A 21,414-nucleotide genomic window follows, 5' to 3' on the forward strand; every position below is an offset into this window, starting at 1 on the left:
CTTATAGCCCCAGTCCAGGAAACAACATAAAACATGCTTAACTTTAAGCACTTGAATAGTCTGATAATGTCCAAGGGACTAATTGTGCTTAAGTGTTTTGCTGGACTGGGACCCATGAAAAGAACTTTATTTTAAGGACATTTATAAAAAAAGTGTTCTGACATTATAATGTATTCAAAATGTAGGTCCAGTTGTTAGAATGCTTACCAGAGTAACTTTACTCACAGTCCCATTGAATTAAATGAAAACAAGCCCTAGTTTTTCAGAGAGCTAGATAAATTAAGTAACTTTCAGAGAAGTGAGTGAATTTGGGAATATGAAACCTATCTGTTTCACAAAAGTTTCAAAAGTGAGTCTTCCTAAGATTCCCTTTGCATTCTAAGCTTTTAGTAGAAAGCTGGTAAACGTCCAGGGGTGGTTCCTTCACAGTCTATATGACTCCCATTGAAATCAGCAGAAAGATTCCCACTACTTTACTGGGAACTGTATTGGCCCCTAATATGTTTTATTAACTCATAGAAGGATTTTTTTTTGTCATTTTAAAAAGAAATGATCCAGTTGACTACAGACCCCTCCATTAGCAATACTGTGGGAGTCCATATCACAGTCTGTATTTTTGTCATTACATGTCTGTCACACAGACAGCACCTTTCAAAGGTGAAGTGAAAATGAAATGCTTAATGAAATAGTCATTTTTAGATAAGTTCCCCTGTCCAAGGATGTCCCTTTGGATTTCAAGAACAGTATCTAGGTAAGGGTCATGATATCCTATAAATTATCAAAGGGAACACATTACTGAGTCTCCGAAGCACAAACCACTAATATCCAATTTAAAGGACACGTTTTTGTAAAATGTTAATTAGGTCATTTACAAAAATATATTATTAAAATGCCAATAAGAACTTTTGGGGCACTTCTTGGCTCTTTGCGTGTGCAGTATTGGCTGATGTTTTCTTCAGAGGGAGGAAATTCATGAGATAAACCACTCCTTTCTTTAAAAAAAAAAAAAAGATAGTCAGTATAGACCCTGCAAGCTAAAGAAGTGAGAGCCATCAGTAATTGTTTCTGCTGGTCCCAACAGATGGCCTAATTAGATTATAAATTCAGTTTAATGACCAGTGTACATCATTTAAAGTGCAAATTAAGTTTGTCTTCACCTTCTGTTTCAGATGTAATATCAGACGTGTGTAGATGAAATAAATGTGACAAAGCAGCAGCACCCAGAACAAAACTGAATAAAGAACACAAATTTCCTCTTGTGGTGTAAAAATATTATTATTGAGCCCAATCCTAGAGTCTTTCCTCAGGCAGAACTCCTGTCGACTTAAGTGAGATGAGGATTTGACCCACTATTATTATTATTATTATTGTTGTTATTTTAAAAGGCCCATTTGGGAGTGACAATTTCTGAGCTATTGCATTTAAGAAACCTAGCCTGCAACACTCTACTCTTGTCAACTGGATATTTTTCACCCAGAAGCTGGCACCTACAACAGCACTGTCCCTTATCTCATAAAATATAAAATAGAATCCTTGCTTAGGATCCCAGGTAAAATCTTGCATGCAGAGAATTAAGGATCAACTAATTTCTTATTATCTGAAAGTTAACCGCTGAAAGTGAAATTAAACGTATGGTGTGACATCAGTCACCATCCCACTCTTTGTGACCAGCTCCTGTCATCCTCAGTGACACCACTTAAAAGCAGGATCAAGGTGACCACTTTTTACAATGTTGGCCTTGTTAGTATGATGGATTTCACCTTTTTGTGCTTCATCCCTGTCTCCAGGACAGTCATACCCACACTGAAAATTGTTTCCCTCTCTGCTCATTGTGGCCTACTTTTATCCAAATCAATGTGTCCTGTTGTAGGTTCATCATGGTAAATATCCCTTGGATTAGAATATACACAAAATATACAGTCCTCGGGTAGGTACACTCATTTGTCATGTATGGATAGATGTGTAAAACTTTTCAATGGAATGTTTTTCCCATCAAAATGGGTTTCTGTTGCAAATGGAATTTTTTGTAGGAAAATGTTGTTTACAATGTTGGTTTTTAGAATTATCAGCCAGAAAATTTAAGAAGATAAATATTTTACTGTGCTTCCCAATTTGGGGTGGAAATGTCTGAAAACTTGAAATGAAGCAAGTCCTATAAAACAAAGAGGAAATATATGGCTGTTGATCATGTACATCATTGTCACCTGTCATCAAAAAAAATAATAGTCTGATATGTGGTACATTTCACTACAAATGTTGCTACAAACAGTGATAGCAATAGTGATATTAATAAGTACAAAGGGCTCCATTGTCTCTTCCTCCTTCCACAAACTGTCTGAAGTTCTTCAATCTGCAAATTAGGCTGGAAATCTCATGAGAACAGGCTGCCTTTCAAGACTTCTTGCATTTTAAAAACAGAAGTGATCATTATGATCATCTAATGTAAACTCAGTGTAACATGGGCCATAGAAATTGACCCAATAATTTCTGCATCAGGCCCATCATTTCTGTTGAGCTCTAGTATAGTTTCTACTAAAATATCCAATCTCAATTTAAAGACTTTGTGACAAAGAATTCAGCATGTCCCATAACATTTTTGAAACTTTCGGCTTGTGGCTGGGCTGGGAATACCACAAGAAGAGACCAAAAATGTGCTAGCTGCTTTACAGAACAAATTGAAAACTCTCATTTCCAGCCTCGGTTGGACCCAGTCAGTATAAAGATATATAAAAATTAAAAGTTAAGAAGTTAACCAGTTATTTGCAAACATCAAAAAGATTCAACTCAAGTTTGGTGAGGATTCTTATTTTATTCAAACCCTTGTACCTACCCCTATAGCAATGTAATTCTCTTACTTTAAATAGGATGTTAGTTCTTGCTTCTTATGCATTATTATCCTGCTCTGCTTATTCTGCAGCCTTTAGTTTTGGCAAATCAGACCAGTTCACAGTTTTACAGCTGGTATTCCAGTGTTGCACTTACTGTACATGCTTTTTATTGTAACTAACTGCCATCTGGAGTTCTCTTCCCTTGGCAACTCAGAGCACAGTATAGCTAATTAGTTTAAGATCTTAGGATATGTTTTTGGAGCTCCCTTTAAAAAATGTATTTTGTCTATTTGCAATAATTGTCTTTATTTTTTCCCCCCTAGTAAAGGTCAGTTGAATAACTTTAAACAGAACTTTGTTTCAGGGACCACCGTTCTGAATGTATTTTTTATGGCAGGTGTTTCAGCAATTATTACTAATTGGAAGATTAGTTCCCATTGCTATGGCAGCATCTTTATTCACTAATTGGTTTTGGCACATTGTAACTGGCACTAACTCAGCTAAACACACTGCTATTCAAATTAGGGATGTTTAATGTTTCATCAAAATGGTAAGCATGTAGGTGGTAGGTGAGTTAGTACGTTAACCTTTCACTTCTGACATCTGGACTCAAATGAAATTCTGTCTTAGAACATAAACAAGAAATGAACACAATGGCATTATCCCAGATCACTAAATCACAACAACATTTGGAACAGGCGATGTCTAAGAATACGGTCTTATAGTATGAGACCTTGCTCTTTTTCTGACTTTCCTGTCAAGTGTAGCATCACCCAACTCAGCATGCCTCCATTTTGTCTACTTCAATCTTCTTTTTTAAACCCTTTTTAAACCCCTGTGTTATTGGCAGGATCCCCTGTCAAATCTCTTTTGAGAAGAACAGCATCTTTAGGCTGTTCTGTCGGTGATTTGTTTCTCTTCTGACCCCCAATTTGTTAGAACTTTCTACCCTTGATAGGTCCCTTACTTGAAATTGTCTGTTCCCCTCTTTTTCACAATAACTAAGTATTAGCTGTGTTTGAATGAACCAAAGGCTAGTCTCAGATTGCCTGAATACACAACACTAATAGTTCTCTGCCTGGCCAAATTAATTTTTTGTCCAGCTTCTTCCCAGTATAATTTAGTTATACAAAAGCATATCAAAATAATGAAGGATCATGCTCCACCAAAGTGCTGATTATTTATCACTTTTGAATAAGATTCTTTGTGACCAGTAACCCAGACCTTGTCAGTGACATGGGCCCTTGTTTCAATTAAGCCTGTCTGTTCACATGTTTAAGTACTTTCTTGAATTGGGGCCATAATGTCTCAATATAGTATAAATTATCAGCCACAATTTGGCACTTTTTAGAACACTTTTTTGCATTTATAATATTTATATTTGAGTTTCATCATTGTATTATAATTCTTTGTGCAATGACATGAGTACTTTGACAAGGTAGTACTGCTTATTAATTATTGTGTATTTATTTATTATCATCTTTGGGCATTTTGAGGTATATTGTCTGAGCGCTAACACAGGTAGAGTATTGAAGAGGAAGATATTTTTCTTCCTTTCCATCTTCACTCAAATTTCCTTTAGAATGTGGGAAGGAAGAAATACCAAAAATGAGAGAAGAAATTAAAAGGCTATTAGAATTATTTGTAGTACTTGTGCTTTCAAGAATTGATGCCCTTAGTAGTCTCTCTCTCTTTCTGTATTAGGTGTTCTCTGAAGGGGGAAAAACAAATGGAAAAAATGTATGTCATTACTTTACAACTGCTCTCTTAGAAGTAGTTTTGTTTGTCATTATGAATTCTTAATAGTTGTCCCTCGCTCATGCTTCCCTGTTCTGTGCCACTTCAGTGACTGTACATTTCTCAGCTCCAAAGAAAAGTCAATATGTAAAATAAACTGGCATATTCACAGATCATTGTTTCTTGCTGTCATCTTCAAGGTATCTCTTAGACCAATAAAAGAGAGTGCCTGGCCCCTCTCTAAGTGTGTGTGTGTCTGTGTCTGTCTGTGTCTGTGTCTGTGTCTGTGTCTGCCAGCCAGCTAGAGTATACCCTGTTTTGTGTTGCATTTGAGATGACTGCCATGATTAGAGATTCCCTTTTTAATCTGTTTCCTTTCCCTTATTCTGCTGCCTCCTTTCTGAGGCTAGTTTGTTACCAGTGAGTGGCAAATTTAAAAAATTTCAATTGGCACAAAGACCTCAAAGCTTGACTGCTTCCATAAAACTCTTTATACAAAATTAGGCTGGAAGCTAGATATGAAATATATTATTTAAGTCCCAGGTTTGAAGGTTACCAATATTTTTTTCCCTTCAGCAGAACTTTGATTTTATGTTTGGAGACTGAGTCAATGCTCATTTGATTAGGACTGGTTCACTTATTACATGGTTTGGAAATGTGATGATAAGAGATGGTGTCCTCCCCTCGGCTCCTAACACATTGCACACACCATAGATATTGTCCATCCTTACCCCTTCCTGGAGTTTGGAATTACTGTAAACTTAAATAATAACAAACATGAGTATTAGCCCTGGTCTTCATCCTCAGCTTGGCTGTTCCTCAAATTTCTCTCTTTAGTACCTCTGTGTCCCTAATCACTTTTTGTCTCGATCTAGTTGCCAGGTTTAGTTAGCACTCTCGATGAATGGTCATAGAACCAGGTATCCTATCACAGTACAGTTATGTGGCATCTAAAGGTGCTTTTTGCATGAATTGTGACATGGCAAGTGGTACTAAAATTCCTGGGAGAAAAAAAGATTGACATTTTCACTTGACAGAAAATGGATATTGTAGCACCAAATGATGTGTGAGCCATGCAGAAGCCTACACAATTTCATTGTTAGAGAAAAGCTCACTAACAGGATGCCAAATCGTGTGGTTCAGACCAAGGCTAAGAGGCTGAGTCATATTCATAGTGTATTCTTGTAGTGAACTCCCTGCAACTGGTGTTGAAATGAGTATGTAAAGGGGTGGGAAAAAATAACTGTCTTCTGATTATTTTTAGATGAATGTCTCAAAGGAACAGTAGTGACAGGAATAGAGAGATTGTGCCCTGAAAGGAAGCCAAGCCTCACCACTGAAGTTAGCACAACATCTAGTACCAAGAAATGTATCCAGACAGTAACACCAAATAGCCAATGGAACAATCCCCTGCAGCCATATGTGAGGTTTTTTTGTTTTTCTTTTCAGTGACCTCTCACAACAGCTAATGTGCTATTTAAACAGTGTGCTGAAGGGGTTTCAGTGGAAGGATAAGGGACAGCCTGTGTTAAAGACGTCATGTCAAGAATATACCTCAAAAACCAAAACCTATACTGCACAAGCTAATATGAACCAAATTAACCCAAAGTAATGAAATAAATAGAGAGAAAGAGAGATACACACACATGTATATTATATACACATATATATAGGAGGTGTATAAAGGAACAGATGAAACATGAACCTGATTAGGGATACAGTTTACACTGTGTAAACTCCTGTCTTTTATTGTGGCATATACAGTACCACCAACCCCAAATGTTAAAAAAATATTATGAGTCAGGCCCCCTAACATTCATGATATTTTAATAAATAAAATTTGGATTCTATTAATTTGCCTTCTGGTTTTGAGATTTGAGGGTGCCCCTCCGCCATGCTTTCCTCCACCAGTGAGAGATAGAAACATCTTTTTTGAAGTGAAAGCGTAAAGGCACACATAATCACTTGTCTCCAAGAACTGGAGATTTTAAGTAGAACATCAAATAGAATCAGACTTGTTGTATAACAGAATTGGCAACACTGCTACAATAAGGATGGATCAAATATTCCAATTAGTAGAATCGAGCTTTTTATGTTGATTGTTAAAAATTGCTTTTTAAATTAAGAACACTAGAGAACAAAGTCCTCCATTTGAACACTGTACAGGTTAGCAGTGATGTTTTTTCCTGTACCTCTCTGCCTATGTGCTTCAGTACTGTCCTAGCTGTAGGCATCCGAGAGCAGCTGATGCCCATTCAAAGTTTGCTCTCTGTTGACGCTATAAACAAGGCACTATAATTTGAGCCAGCTGCCATGGTGTGTTTTTGTGATGTGGACATCTGCCTGTAAGGAACAGGACAGAGAACACTAACTCATTTCATGAAGGCCATCAAACAGTTATCAGATGGGAATGACCTGGTCCAGGTTTTGTTTAGTGATCTGCATCTGAAAGACTCCATATCCTGTTGTTAACCCTTCCCCGGCAAGTTGATCAGTCTTCCCTCTCATCTTGTTCTATAATAATCTAAATTTATTTTTACAGGTCTGCTTTTTTTTTTTCTCCCAGAAGATCATTCAACTCCTCTAATTGAGCTATCAAATTAGTTTCATTAACCAATAAGGCACCCAAAAAGTCTATGAATTTGATTTGTATACACACCTGAGATACAAATACAGTACATCCAGCAGACATCTTCTGTGAAATTAACTGCTTCTGATTTTTAGAATAACTTAATTAAACACTCCTTATTTCACTATGGGATTCTTATATATCCCTCTGTATTTCCTCTCAGAGTTAACAAACTGTTTCTTAGCAGCTCTGGAAGAATAAAGGGCATCGCAAGAGATACCTATGATTTTAATACACTTCATCTTTGGACAAATTTTAAATGTCTTACATCTCTAGTGTGGATTTAAGCTTAAGAGAGAGGAGCATGATTTGCAAAATTTAGCTCTGCACAGACTTCCCCAGAGTTCACAGGTATTTAGATGTAGCATTCCAGCCCATCTCTATTTATAATTTATAACTTGTCAGTACATTGAGTTCAGTGGGTGCTAGATCAGACTGTTATCCAGTTTAGAAAAAAGGCTTGATGGTGATGTGCAGTAAATACTTGCCACAAGGAATTTTTGTGAAGAGAGCCCCTGTCTGTCATATCTGTGGTCTATAACTTGGGCCTAGTGCTGTTTGATCCTGCAGTATACTGAGCACCCTCTGCTTCTGTTGAGCTGAGGGCCCTTAGTCCCTTGCAGCACTGGGCCTTTAATGACTCATTCATTTTCTTTAGGGATGTAATTGTTGAAATGGTGGTAGTTTGGGGGTTGTTGTTTTTGTTTTGTTTTGTTTTATTTTGTCTTCTAAACACCATGTAAAAAGAAATTAACCTAAAACACTTGATACCATTAGAATGGCATGGGTTAGACATGTTATGAAAATCTTGGATGTAAGTCAGACTTAACAGTCATAGAGTTAAATACTATTTCTGGATTTGCAAAGCAGAAGAATAATTTAGGGCCTGATCCAAAGCCCACTGGAATGAATAGAAAGATTCCTATTGACTTCCAAGGGCTTTAGATCAGGCCCATAATGAAAACTGCATTTGCAGTGATTTATACAGGGATAATCGAATTTCATGCTTCAAGCCATAAAGATCACCATGCAAAAAGTCAGAGTGTTTGCCTCCCTTGAAAACTTCAGGTATAGGCTGCTGCTGGCAACTGTCTATTGATTTGATGAACCAGTATTTTAATATGCTATGGATAACCATAAATTTGTATTATCTTAATGTACTTTGTGGGCATGTGTGCGTGAGAGAGAGAATTTCTAACCTCCCACCCCCCACCCCATTAGAGAGCTATCAAACTGTTGTATTCCATTTGTTCACATTACCATGACTGAATAGTCCTGTGAATTCTGTTCACTGGCAGATTATTTTTGTTTCCCCTTCCCATCGCAAAAATATGGGGGTTGTTTGTATTTTAATTAAAGCATTGGGTTTTCTTACAGCTAAATGAGCGATGACAGACATATTGTAGTAGGGGTGAAAGGGCAGCAACAAACACAACCTCAAGCATTCGTCCCTGCCTATAAATTAAAACAGGCATCAGTGCCTCCAGTCATTTAGCTTTATTTCCCCCAAACATTTGCTAGTGCTAGATCTAGATCTAGCCATGTATAAATCTATATATAGATATAGATACTTTGGTTTTGATCTGTATTTATCTGTCAATATGTCTTTTGGGTATGTGCATATACATTCATATGCTGGGGAAATGAATTAAGTTTCAAACATATACATACAGAGAGAGTCTTTCTGTGTATACATATATAATATTAAAAAAAAACTTTAACAAGTAGGCTCACTTCTTTTCAGTCAATGTACATTGTATACCTTGGGTCCAGTCCATCTTCCTCTAAAGACAATAGGAAATCTTCCCAATGACTTCAACAGAAAGTGGATCAGGCTCACTATGATGCTCTTCTGTAGGGCATCTTTCTTCAGAAGAGAGATGTCCATCAAATCTGGAAGATCACGCCATAACGCTAAAATGTATCAGATACACATGCAAGCATTCAGGGCCAAACAGATGTAGACATGATGCATAAACACTTCAGAAAAAGCAAAATATCCAAGTGACTGTGAAGAAACATGTTGTTATTCCAATAGGTGTTTGGGTCAGCCAGAGTCTGATGATAATTGTGATGAAATCTGCATAGCCTGTTCTGTCTGCCCCTCTTGCAAAATTCCACTGACTTCTATAGGGCCAGGATTTCACACAGGTAATCTGTACGTTTCCCTTAACATATTCTCTGCCTTAGATATTTTTGTATTTGACACCCTGAAATAGCTGTGGTATTAATACTTGCAATATTTTAATTCACTATACATAGTACTAACTTAATAGTATATTAGGTATAATACTTCAACAGGAATTAACTCCGGAGTTGCCTTTGTGAAAATATAAGCTATCCTGATATGCCATGTAACACAACACAACTTTATGTTGTATGGTATTTTTCGTACATCAAAGTAGTAACAAAAGTGGCTTAGAGAGTTACGTAATACAGTTGTACAGTTAAATAATAAATAGCACAGAAGGGAGAAATTAAGAAGTACAGATAAGTGAGAAAATATGTTTTAGATGAGATTCATATGAAATGGAGTGCAAAAGTGAAGAATGCAGGAAGACAAGAGCAGATGGCAGGAAAAGGTTCTTCTACCAGGAGTGACAAGCTTGTGTGAAGGGATGGAAATCAGACTAGAACTAGACATGTGAAACGGGTAGAATGGGATGTAGAGAATGACCAGGGGTCTAATTCTGGTTTCTCTTCCATACGTAGCTGTCAGTCAGAGATAAACGTAGTGATATGAATGGTGTTACACTGGAGTTAAGCTGCTGTGAGTGAGAGGGGAATCAGACCCAATGTGCACTGAGAGATCGGTTGGATCAAATTCATGAAGGGCTTTAAAATTAGGGGCATTTTTAAATGGATCCTGAAATCAAGCTGTTGAAGGAATTTGGGTACAAGAGATGATGTGTAAACTCTATTTTCTTGAGTTAAGTTACTTATGGTACCTCTACACTGCAATAGGAGACCCACAGGGCCAAGTCTTAGAGCCCAGGTCAGCTGACTTGGGCCATGGGGCTATAAAATTGCAGAGTAAACATTCAAGCTTGAGCTCAAGCAGTGAGACCCTATGAGGTGGAAGGGGCCATGCTGCAGGTCTTTATTACAGTATAGATGTACTTTCTGAGGTCTAATCTACACTGGTGGTGGCAGATAGGGTATTGGCATTACACAAGTAGCTACATGCTGCAGCGGAGAGCAGGCTATGTCCACACTGCAGTATGTAGCTACACAAGGCAGTCAATGCTCTGACTAGGGGAGACAGAAAGTTGCTGGAGCCTTTCTGTGCCACATCCCTCTGCCAGAGCCTTTTCCTGCTGCAGCTGGACTCTTTCACTGTGGTGAGGAAAGACTCTGGCAGTGGGGACACTGCATTGCTAAAGATACCAGTGTAGATGGGGGGCCACTACACTGTGTAGAGAGCCAAGTAGGGTCTGTAGAGTGTGTGTAGAGAGCCCTGTAGGGTATACACCCTGAGGTTCAGGTATGTCATCTTATTTTACTCACCTGAGCAGTGCCTCATTGTCTATGCTGCTGTTCATACTCGTGCTAGGGGGGCATGCAATGTGTGTCCTCTACACACTGCCATAAGGAGTGTGGAATATAGAGATACCCTGAGAGGTCATAAAACATCTGGGGCCTCATCGCATGGTGATTCTGCAGTTAATACATCATCATGTCACCAGTATAAATGAGCAGAGTGCAACTTCTGCTTTAGGATTTTGCATTTCACGTTTCCATTCTATTTTCAAATAGTTGTTGAAATAGAAAGACAGTATTTCAGCAGATGCTGAAACATACAGAACATCAAGACCTACTCGCAAGCACATTTTCCTCCCAAGGAGCTTAAATAGATTGGTGCTAGTGAGTAAGACCAAAGAAATATCCAGTTCCCAAATAAAGGTCATTTAATCAGTAAAGTTTAGGAGGGATTAAGCTTAAAGAGCAGTGGTTTCTGCTTTTATCCCACATGGGCCTTTAAGGGCCTGATCCATAGCCTAGTGAACTCAATGGAAAATAGTAATGATAGTTTGGGCGTCATGAGGTTGCCAATTCAAAGTGTACTGTCAAAATATATTTTCAGACTCTTTCACTTATTTGTGACAGCAGATTGCTGAGTATTGCATGCAAATCGGTCTTCTTTCAGAGCTGAAAATGCGCCAAGAGACTGTTAGTAAAATATTTACTGCTAACTTTAAGATGGAAATATGTCTTCCTTATTGAGCTGTAATTTTACTTTGAAAGATATTTGTAGGAGGAACAGATCTATTTGAATATATCTATAGCCTCTGTTGCTGAATTTTCTCTAGAGGCTATTTTCTATTAATAATTTTACTCAACTGAAGCACAGTTTTCACACACGCCCCCCCCACAAAAAAAGTAAAGAAATATGTGCCATTTCCTTTCTATCATCTGCTGTTGCACATAACTTTAAATATTTGGGAGTTGTATGCAGGCTATATATTGGTAATTCCACCCACTATAGAATCAAAATATTTTTCTTGTTACACTGTTTAAGGCAAAACACACAGTATTTTCTCAAACCTCAGGGAGGAAAAGAACCTAAGTGATGAGCAGCTTGTGTAAAAGAGATCATAAAGTATAATTTGGGCTGGTTTTGAACATAGCTAATGTTTGAAAAGAGACTTAGATGTGAACAATTGCTTACTAAATCTAACTGTTTTAGCCCTTTCAAATCCCATCTCTTGGAAAGAAATAGAGAGATAGAGAAGCAAGAACAATTTTTGAGGAGGAAAATAAGGGGCACTTATGCAGCTTGGAAAACAATGAAATTCAATATTTGCTGATGGAGAAAGAAGAAGTTGGTTAAGTCATTGCACTAAGATTCAGCAGATGTGGGTTCGGTTCGTGGCTGTGTCACTGCATTCCAGGATGATCTTCAGCTAGTGAATTAATCTTTCTGTCTCAGATCCCAATTTTCTGCTTGCATGTTGTATCCTTTTCTTCCCACTCTGTGTGTTTCTTATCTATTTAGCCTTTAAGCTCTTCAGGGCAGAGACTCTTTCTTCCTTTGTGTGCATATAGCAGATAGAACCTTAATATTGATTGGGGCCTCTAAGTGCTCCTGAAATACAAATAATAAAAATAACAATTTCTCTGCCTAGGGCCCAATCCTGACAGTTGCTGAGCACCCTTTATTTCAAAAGGCGCTGAGAGTGCTCAACACCTCACAGGAGGACCTAAAAATGCACAAGTTTGTACCCTTTATTAGTAATTTTGTCATGAGAATAAGAAAGTTGGATAATAATAATTAGTTGCAAGTGGATACAAAGAATCTGATTTCCTAACTCCACTGAAATTAAAAATATTGTTCACTAAAAGATTAAAATATTTACTTTGAAAATTATAGCTGCCATTCACAACATTTTTTTTTCTAAAAAGTCCCCTTTTGTGCTGATATTTAAACCAGGGGCTCCACAGTATATTTCTTGTGTACTGCTGTGACATTTAATTTTGATTCAGAAAAAAGGGTCTGATGAGAACACAGGTCCACTGTTAAAACTCTATAACATTCCAATCTGTGCATGAACCATAAACATTTCATCAACCCATAGACTGTCAACAGTTTTGTCTCTGCAAAAATAGTGGTTTACTTTCATATTAAAATAAAATAAAATGAAAATAAGCAAAACAGGAGGTGGATGTTCCATAGAAGTAAGTATTTCCCTTCTGATTGCACGATTTTACCTGATTCTTGTTGGCAAAAAGCCTAATTCTTTGAACTACAAAGTATATCCAACTCACAGCTGGATTAACTACAGCAGAAACTACGGGTAGCCAGCTGGGTGCTTATATCCAGCTAGCCAAAGTGCCCCTAACTATAAATTATCTATTCTCTGGATTGCCACTGATCCTTTTCAAAATAATTGTAGTAGCATATCCAATTCCCCCTCCACCATTTTAAAAATGAGTCTCTCAAATTCTCCCTTACCTGATTTCTATCAGTGTTGAGCAATGTATCATTTACTATAATATAATAATAATTATACTCTTGAAACATGCTATATACTGTGCAAACAAATAGGAAGACTTTGTGCCTGTTATGAAGAGCTTTTCATAATAAAAAGACAAACAGATGAAGGTTGGTGGTAAAGGGTTGTAGTAAGCAATGTGGTTGAGGTGAAACTTGACATGTCTGTTAGTTCATATATTATTTAAATTCAAGCAGACAATCGCCAATTGCCCCTCGTCCTACCCACTGTTAATTGAGTAATTTCTTGTAGGCATAGTGGTAGAAATAGTTTTAAGTGAGGGATTTGGATGAGAAAGTAATATGGGCCAAACCAAGTGACTCTTCTGTGGATAAAGAACAGTGGTAAGAAAGCATGGAGATAGCTGTGTGAGTAGCAGACAAATGGGGTGCTGTGGCTATGACTGGTGTTGGTAGAGTGGAGGGGTAGTACAAAAAAAGATGAGCAGAAAACGATAGTGCATGGAAATGTGAAGTGTCCCAGAGGCTAGAACAAGAAGTCTGAACTTTAATGTAATAGAACAACATATCCTGTCCATGCAGGGGAATGGGTTCAGGGATCCAACAAGCCTTTACCGTCTCCTGGTATTGAAATTCTATATATTAATAGATGTTTTGCTATCATGTATTGACAAAAATTATTTTCAGCAACTCAGTAGTTCATAACACAGATAGAAAAGGTATTGGAATTCACAGTTGTCATTCCATCAGCAGAATCTGTCAAATGACACACTGGTCAGTTTCCAAAGTTCCCATGAGGTTTCATCAGTTCAGCACGAGAATATTTCACATGTGGCAATAGCTACAAGTTAAATACTGTTTATCGGTTTTAAGATTATCCCTTTTTATCTTAAAGAACTAGTGGGTTGTGCTGTACAGAGGTATCTTTCCCATTTCCGCCATGAGAAATAGGTATTTTTTAATGGATCCACATTTTAAATACCTCTCATATAAGAAGAATTCCTCCTACTACATCCTGTGCCTACTACATGTTATCTTTTATTTTTTATAACTCTCCTATTAATTGTGTAATCAGTGGGTTTGTACCCTCAGAAATTAGGATACTTATTGTGTAAAAAAAAAAATAAAAAAAGTGTTCATGGGATAGGTAGTGAGATTTCTTTTATTTAATTCAGATACTGATTTGCCCTTTGTCATCTTTACAAATGTTCCTCAGAGAAAGTGACACAAAAGGGACAGTATTATTTGTGTACTTCTACTGCTGCTACATGGAGGGTCTTCAATTCAACTGAATTGATTTGATAAGTTTGTATATTGCAGAGCTTAGTCTTGGAAGTTGCTGAAGGTGACCCCTTGGGACATGAATCACGATATATAATAGAGCTAATAACAGATGAAATAATAACATTGGGATTGAAAGGGATGGAGAAAACTTGTATGACTGCTGAAGTATTTTTACTGAAAGACTCCAAACAGCAATCTAATATACAGCTAGATTTTTTGCCTTTATTTAATAGTTTGCATCCTTCTTTTCATTCAGGCTCCCTTGCTATTGCTATCCCAGAAGAGCTGCACTCACAGTTGGTTAGGTTGGATGGTGTTTGAAATTATTACTCTAAAAAATGGGAGAAACTGATTTTGGTAACACATGAAAATAAAATAATAGTGGCAATCAAGTCAAATTGCTTTGGTGATTTCACTGGAGTTGTTAGCGCAGGGATAGGCAACCTATGGCATGTGAGCTGATTTTCAGTGGCAGTCACACTGGCTGGGTCCTAGCCACCGGTCTAGGGGGCTCTGCATTTTAATTTGACTTTAAATCAAGCTTCTTAAAAATTTTAAAAACCTTATTTACTTTACATACAATAGTTTAGTTATATATTATAGACCTATAGAAAAAGACCTTCTAAAAACGTTAAAATGTATTACTGGCACGCAAAGCCTTAAATTAGAGTGAATAAATGAAGACTTGGCACACCACTTCTGAAAGGTTGCCTACCCCTGTGTTAGCGGATAGTTACTGTGACTTCTGAAGAGAATCATGTCATATTTTCACTTTGCAAATATTAAAAAATTGATAGTGTTTTCAAGAAGAACTGAGGGTTGTCGTATTTGGATTGTATTTTTAAAAGTTACAGTGAAAAGAAATTAGAAATGTCTGTCTGAATGAATAGAAACAGAGCAACAACATACTTGCTTCTTTGGTGCATAAAATCCACATTCACTCTGGACTTATCTTGGGTAATCAAGCATTCCTGCATAAATAGTGAGAGGTACTACAAGTGTAGGATGAGTTTCAGGTGTCAGTGAAAAGAAAGAAGTCCTTGCAACAGGGGGGAAACCCTATCAGATGGAGGTACTTTTTTATTCCATAGAGAATTTGTCAATGGACGTTGCAATAGATTCTGATGTCATTCATGCCAGTGTAGATCCAGAATAAAGCTATGGAAGTCAATGGACTTCAAATTTAGCCTAGAGTAACTCAGGTCAGAATCAGGACTATGGTCTTCCATATATTCCAAGTTTTCACTAATTCTGGAGTGAAATTAGTTATTATAAAAGACTGCTCCATTTAATTGTTCCTAAATTGAAACAATTGACCATGTTCCTGAAGCAAGTAGGATAAAAAACTGGTGCCTCACTTCTAAAGCTATTATGAAGTCTGCCACTGTGTTCTCATACTGTTACTCTAGCTTCTTTTGCTGGTTATAGGTGCTCACAGATAATGAGAGTGCTGATTTCACACTCTAGAATTATAATAGATTATAATTAAAGTTACCAATACAGAAATCAGTGTGCACAGTGAGCCTGAGATTATGAATTCATTTTCCTCTCCTATATTTTAACTTCATCAAGGTTTACATCTTGGTTTTTTTCCTTTTGAAAACAAGCTGGAAAGTGCAATGGTCTCCGGGTCTTTTTTTTTTTTTTTTTTTTTTTTTAGCAGAAATAAACCGCAAGAAAAAACTAATACACTGCAAAATAGTATGAGCAAAAGTATGAGTGGTTATATCTCTATGTAACAGAGAGAGAGAAATGGCCTTAAAAGGTACAGAACACCCATAGCTCCCTTCATGTCAATGAGAGTTGAAATTGCGTAGCACATCTGAAAACTATGCCATTAAAATATGAGAGACTTCTCTCACAGAAGAGAGATTTGCTTCAAGGCTCCAAAAATATATTTAAAAAATTATGGGTTTAATAATAACAATTAAAATATGTAAAGACTACTTCAAATAGTGTAACGTGTTGGCAAAACACTCAGGCTGTTTTATTGAACTAAAGTTTATTGCAGTCACACATTTGCAATGGCTTTTTGACCCTTTTACAGATATACTGAAATAAATGGCATCTTCCTCCTTTCTCTCATTCCTCCTTCCTCCTCTTAAAAGACAGTCTGGTTATGTTGGTAGCACCGCACCTCGTTTACCGTACTTGCAGCACTTTCTCCATAGTAACAACAAAGCTCCTGTTTCCCAGCTCACGAAAGCTACTCTTTTAATAAGAGATTTTTTAAAATGTATGTGGAAAGGTGATGTAGCTAGGTGTGCATAAACTCCCATCAGCCCTTTCCCGTTATTAGCATCGGGGAAGATCCAAATATTTGTTGTCTCAGGACTTCTAACAGTTTCTCTTTTTTAGGCTCCTCTGCTTTTCATTTTGGTTTCCCAAGTATCTTTCATGTTCAGTGTATTCTCCTCCTTTATAATTGTACCTTTTCCTTCTCGATTCAAAGGGTTGACATCTTGATGCTCCTCATTAAAGCAGAGAAGAACTGTCAATGTTAGAGTGGTGAATAAAAACGTATCTGTGTCTCTTCCTAACTCACAGATTTCTGCTGCCTAAAATATTGGAGATTTCCCATTAGCTGCCAAGAGTAAAGGACTTCATAAACCAGCCACTGGCGAGTGATAACATCACAAATTTTGTAGCAGATTCAGTCCTTTCCTGTAGCGGTCTGTAGCATAAGTATGCAGAAACCAGTACATGACAGGTCAGCTCTATAGAGCTCTCAGCGTGCAAACTCTGCATAACATTCCCTTTCCCTTTGTGATGCATCTTCATTCGGTACCCGTAGCATGTTGTGGGAGTACCCTGATATATACAGAAAGAAGTTAAATCCATTTAAAATGTGTGATCGTCTCATGGTACGTTTAGAAGTGCCCTACTTTTAACCCTTGAATAATGAGCAAGAAGATAAATATATCACCGATCCAAACCTTTTATTATACAGCACACAATAGTCTGAGAGACACTATTCTCTTGGTGTTCCCTCTTAACTAAATCCATGCAGCAGAAAGATGGAGAAAGTGTAGTCTCACAGCAATATAAGAAGATTGTTTTGACTTCATGAATCATTAATTTAGGAACAAGAAGGCCAGCACTCATCTGGAATGTTTATGTACTTTTAGATTATCAATACTAATATATTTTACTTATATAGCACCCAGTAGCCCCAAGGATCCCAGGGCACTTCACAAACTTGGTCACTTCAGCCACCATTTAAATCGAGCCTCTTTGTGGATGGGATGCAGTAGCTGTTGGTCAGCAGGCAGCAGCATGGGGCCAGTTTAAGATAGTTTTCAGGAGTCTTCTAATTGAAACTGTAGGCGAAAATTAGGTAGGAAGGAATATATATACCCTATTTAGAATCTAGGTAGAACATCAGAGTTAATATATCCTTACTCTTGGCAAAACTGCTACGCAGTTTATAATTATAAAGAGTCAGGGCCTCCTTTTTAAGTTTCACTGAAAAGATGGCTGGCTACATTCACAACGGGCCTTAAGCACACTTAGCATCACAACATCTAAACTTTAGACACTTAAAAAATCCCTGGGATTCACAAAGTCTTTGTTAAGGGTTTAGGATTCCTCTACAATAAATGGAGGGAGATAGGTGCCTAAAGAATGGGATTCACAAAAGTCAGCAGGAAGATGTATGAAGCAAAGGTAACTTTCTGTCTGTTTTGTTCTCATAGTGGCACACAACAGGAAGAATAGAGATGCCAGGATGTTTCCCATGTCTTCAAAGAGTGCTTGCCATTAGAAAACTTTCTAGTTTTGAATTAAATATATATATGTTACCTCAGTATTTTCAGTATTCCCAAAACCTCAGTGACATAGTCAGTGTGAAGTGACAAGCTTCAGGCACGTTGGGCCAAATGACTTGGAAAGAATTACACTTGGTATATTTGGACCATGGTTTGCAGCAGTAGCCTCGGCTGTGCAGTCATGTAGCCAAAGTGACAAATAAGTATGCAGTGTTGTTGCAGCTGTGTTGGGCCCAGGATATTGGAATGAGAAGGTGGGTGAGGTAATGTCTTTTATTGGACCAACTTATGTTGGTCAAAGAGACAAAGTTTTGAGCTTATACAGAGCTCTTCTTCAGGTTTGGGAAAGCAAATAATATTTGTGATAAGGGAAAGAATTAGTTATTTGGACAGGAGGGATGTTAGGAAGGTACCTATGTAATTCATACAACATGTGCTTTCCACGCTACAGCCTGAATTTTACAAACTCTGCAAAATAAAATGATCCCATGAAACAAATTCCAACAGCTATGTGAATCTCAGGTAAAGTAATTGGCCAAACTTTTTTTACACAACTATTTGTCTATATACTATGTGTTGATCCCATAGGAATCTATATTTACCTTATCTTTTTCTCTGCAAGCCATTGCTATTATCTTACACATTTCGTGCTAAACACCACAGAGGTGACACACTTGGCATTTGATTCATAGCTTTTTTCTGTAAACAGAACAACGGATAGGCTGTGATTCAGAGCTACAGCGCAATTACCAGCATAATACATGCAGGATATAATTGTCTATCTATTGAAAGAATTATGGTATCTATTGATTAAGGATTTAATAAAGCAACTTCCTATCAGCTAGTGGTTCAGCTTTCATCAAACTGATTCACAGAAAACTTGTTAAATAATTTTAGAGGGAAAGTGATGAGGGAGTGACAGGAAACAAAGTGTACTGCAGTGACGCTGGTATTGATTTAAAATATACTGTACTTTCAAACAGTGACTGAATAAGTTAAGAAACTGATGTAACTGAACCGATTTTTTTTTTTTAGAAAGGCCACATTAATATATACTTTGTGTTCTACTTTTCATCAAACTTAATTTGACAAGTTTGAATGTGCCTGTCTTACACTGTAATTTTTTTTTCTGTTTTTGGCTCATTGTGTCTGTTGATGGGTGGATTACTCATAGAACCTTCTCTATTATAATTTATGTTTCTCTGAAAATAGGAACAGCACTTCTTCAGTAATAAGAAGCTACTTTATCTAACAAGTCTCTTTTTATTTTGTTTCACTTGCCTTCATTTTCTTCATGTCCTGTCATTTTTTTTCATTTGCTACTGTTAATCCTGACATGCCTTGCTCCAAAAAAAAAAATGTGTTTTATTTACAGGGCACAGCTTATGGAAGTGCTCCTGTACCTTCTCGCAGGCAATTATGTGAGTCTCTTAAATTCCGCTCTGTGTTGTAAAGATGAATATGTGTTCATGTGCTGTAGCATGGCATGCCAATCTAGACTAAACGCCCTAAGGTCAATATGCAATCACCAGTGTTGTATATTGCCTGTAAAGTGTTTGTAGCTAATGGTACCTATAGCCCCTTTTTTCCTTACTTGTTTGTCTTGTGTCCAGCACATTGTAATTAGAGCTGCACTGTTCACTACAGAGTTGCAAGAAGGGCAGAAAATCCCATAATGACTCAAAGTCTGGAGGGAGTAAGGACAGTAACCTCAGCTCAGCTCCTGAACATATCATTGAATACAAACATCAGAGGTTGTGGATGACGTTTTTTCTCTGATCTACATATTAATATCTGTGTCTGGTTCTCCTCTGTCAGGCAAACAAAACCAAAACAGCCATGATTATAAACAGACTAAGAAATGCAAAATCAAACACCTTTGTGCTGAGTATATGATACTGTATGTTCCGCGTTATTCTATATGGACCATTGCTTCTGAGCAATCTGGAGCACAAACCAGTCACCTGTGAGTTATGCAGGTGGGGTCCATTAGTGAGATCTCTGCTTCCTTCACTTAAAATTTCCCATTAACATTGATAATATTCACTCTACCTTAAAAGCTTCCCTCAGTGCCCTACCGAAACAGGAGGAAGTAGTAAGCTAGCTGAGCTATATTTTAAACACCTTTGCTAGTGTAGAAAAAGAGAGACTTACATTCTAGTTCAAGATGATCTCTCTGACAATCTGTCTGCCATAACAACATATTTCTGCAATTGAGATCTATGAAAAATTAATATATGAAGTCTCAAAAGAGCCATCAGACTTTGAGATATAAACTTTTTACATTCCCTGAGTCCATCTCTGTCTCTCTTCTACCTTCCCTTATCTAAATGTCCATCTCAAAGACATCAGTTTGTTCCACATGCATATAAACAGCAATGCATTGCATTATTACCATTATTGTGCACTGCATCAGCACTGAATGCCAAATAGATTCATCCTAATATGACATTACAGGCTTATCCACTAAGTTCAGTCCAAGTTGAACAGCGCTTTCCTTCACTGTTGGCAATGCTAAACTTGTTGCTTGCATAAATTCACCAAGGCTGAACTGTGAATCAATAGGAAAATAAACAGCATTTGTCCTCAAATGTGGGTCTTGCAAAATAATAAAAATAATAATAATCTGTATTTCACTTTCCTCTTTATTATGTAAGTATCTGAGATGTCTGAATTCTTCTGGATAGGACTACAGGAGAAAAAAACCTCGATTCAGATAAAGTATTTTAATTGTGCTCATATTATGCTACTTAAAGGTACAGTGGAAGGAATTCACATTCCAGGTAAATTATTATCCGTCTCTTGACAAATGATTATAGTTCCTTCCTAAACTATTTTAGTTTCTGAGATGTATGTATTTATGAATCTGGAGAAATGAAAATTAGAACTTCTGTCTGTAAATTCATCTTTGCTACTGGTTTATATGATATTCTAAATTAGTCAAGACTATGGATGTAGGGTTACATGATATTTTTACTGATATTTAAATGTAGTTATCAGTAGTTAGCAATATGTCTATAGCTTCCTACTTTATAAGTAATCTGGGCTTCTTTGGAACAGATAGGACTGATGCACTTAGGTGCACAGAGTATGAAAGTAGGAAACACAATGCAGAGGATAGAAAGTGTTTCATTTAGCAGAGATGTGACTACTTTTGTGGATGTAAAGAAAGGAGTGGGACCATGAGGCAGAAAGGAATGAAGAACAACTGAACTA

General features: G+C 37.2%; 1 protein-coding gene across 2 annotated transcripts in view; it reads left to right on the plus strand.

Annotated features, from left to right (window-relative positions):
- The window catches only part of CCSER1 (coiled-coil serine rich protein 1), a 1,157,679-nt gene that overhangs the window by 929,677 nt on the left and 206,588 nt on the right, over positions 1-21,414 (plus strand). The window contains exon 10 of one of the 2 annotated variants that reach the window (XM_075066156.1): positions 19,574-19,619. The exons of the other annotated variant lie outside the window; for it this stretch is intronic. Within the exon in view, the coding sequence (XP_074922257.1) occupies positions 19,574-19,619 (46 nt within the window). The remainder of the gene's footprint in view (positions 1-19,573; positions 19,620-21,414) is intronic. 2 annotated transcript variants of the gene reach the window in all.

This window comes from Chelonoidis abingdonii, chromosome 5 (assembly GCF_003597395.2).
Source record: "Chelonoidis abingdonii isolate Lonesome George chromosome 5, CheloAbing_2.0, whole genome shotgun sequence".
Classification (NCBI taxonomy): domain Eukaryota; kingdom Metazoa; phylum Chordata; order Testudines; family Testudinidae; genus Chelonoidis; species Chelonoidis abingdonii.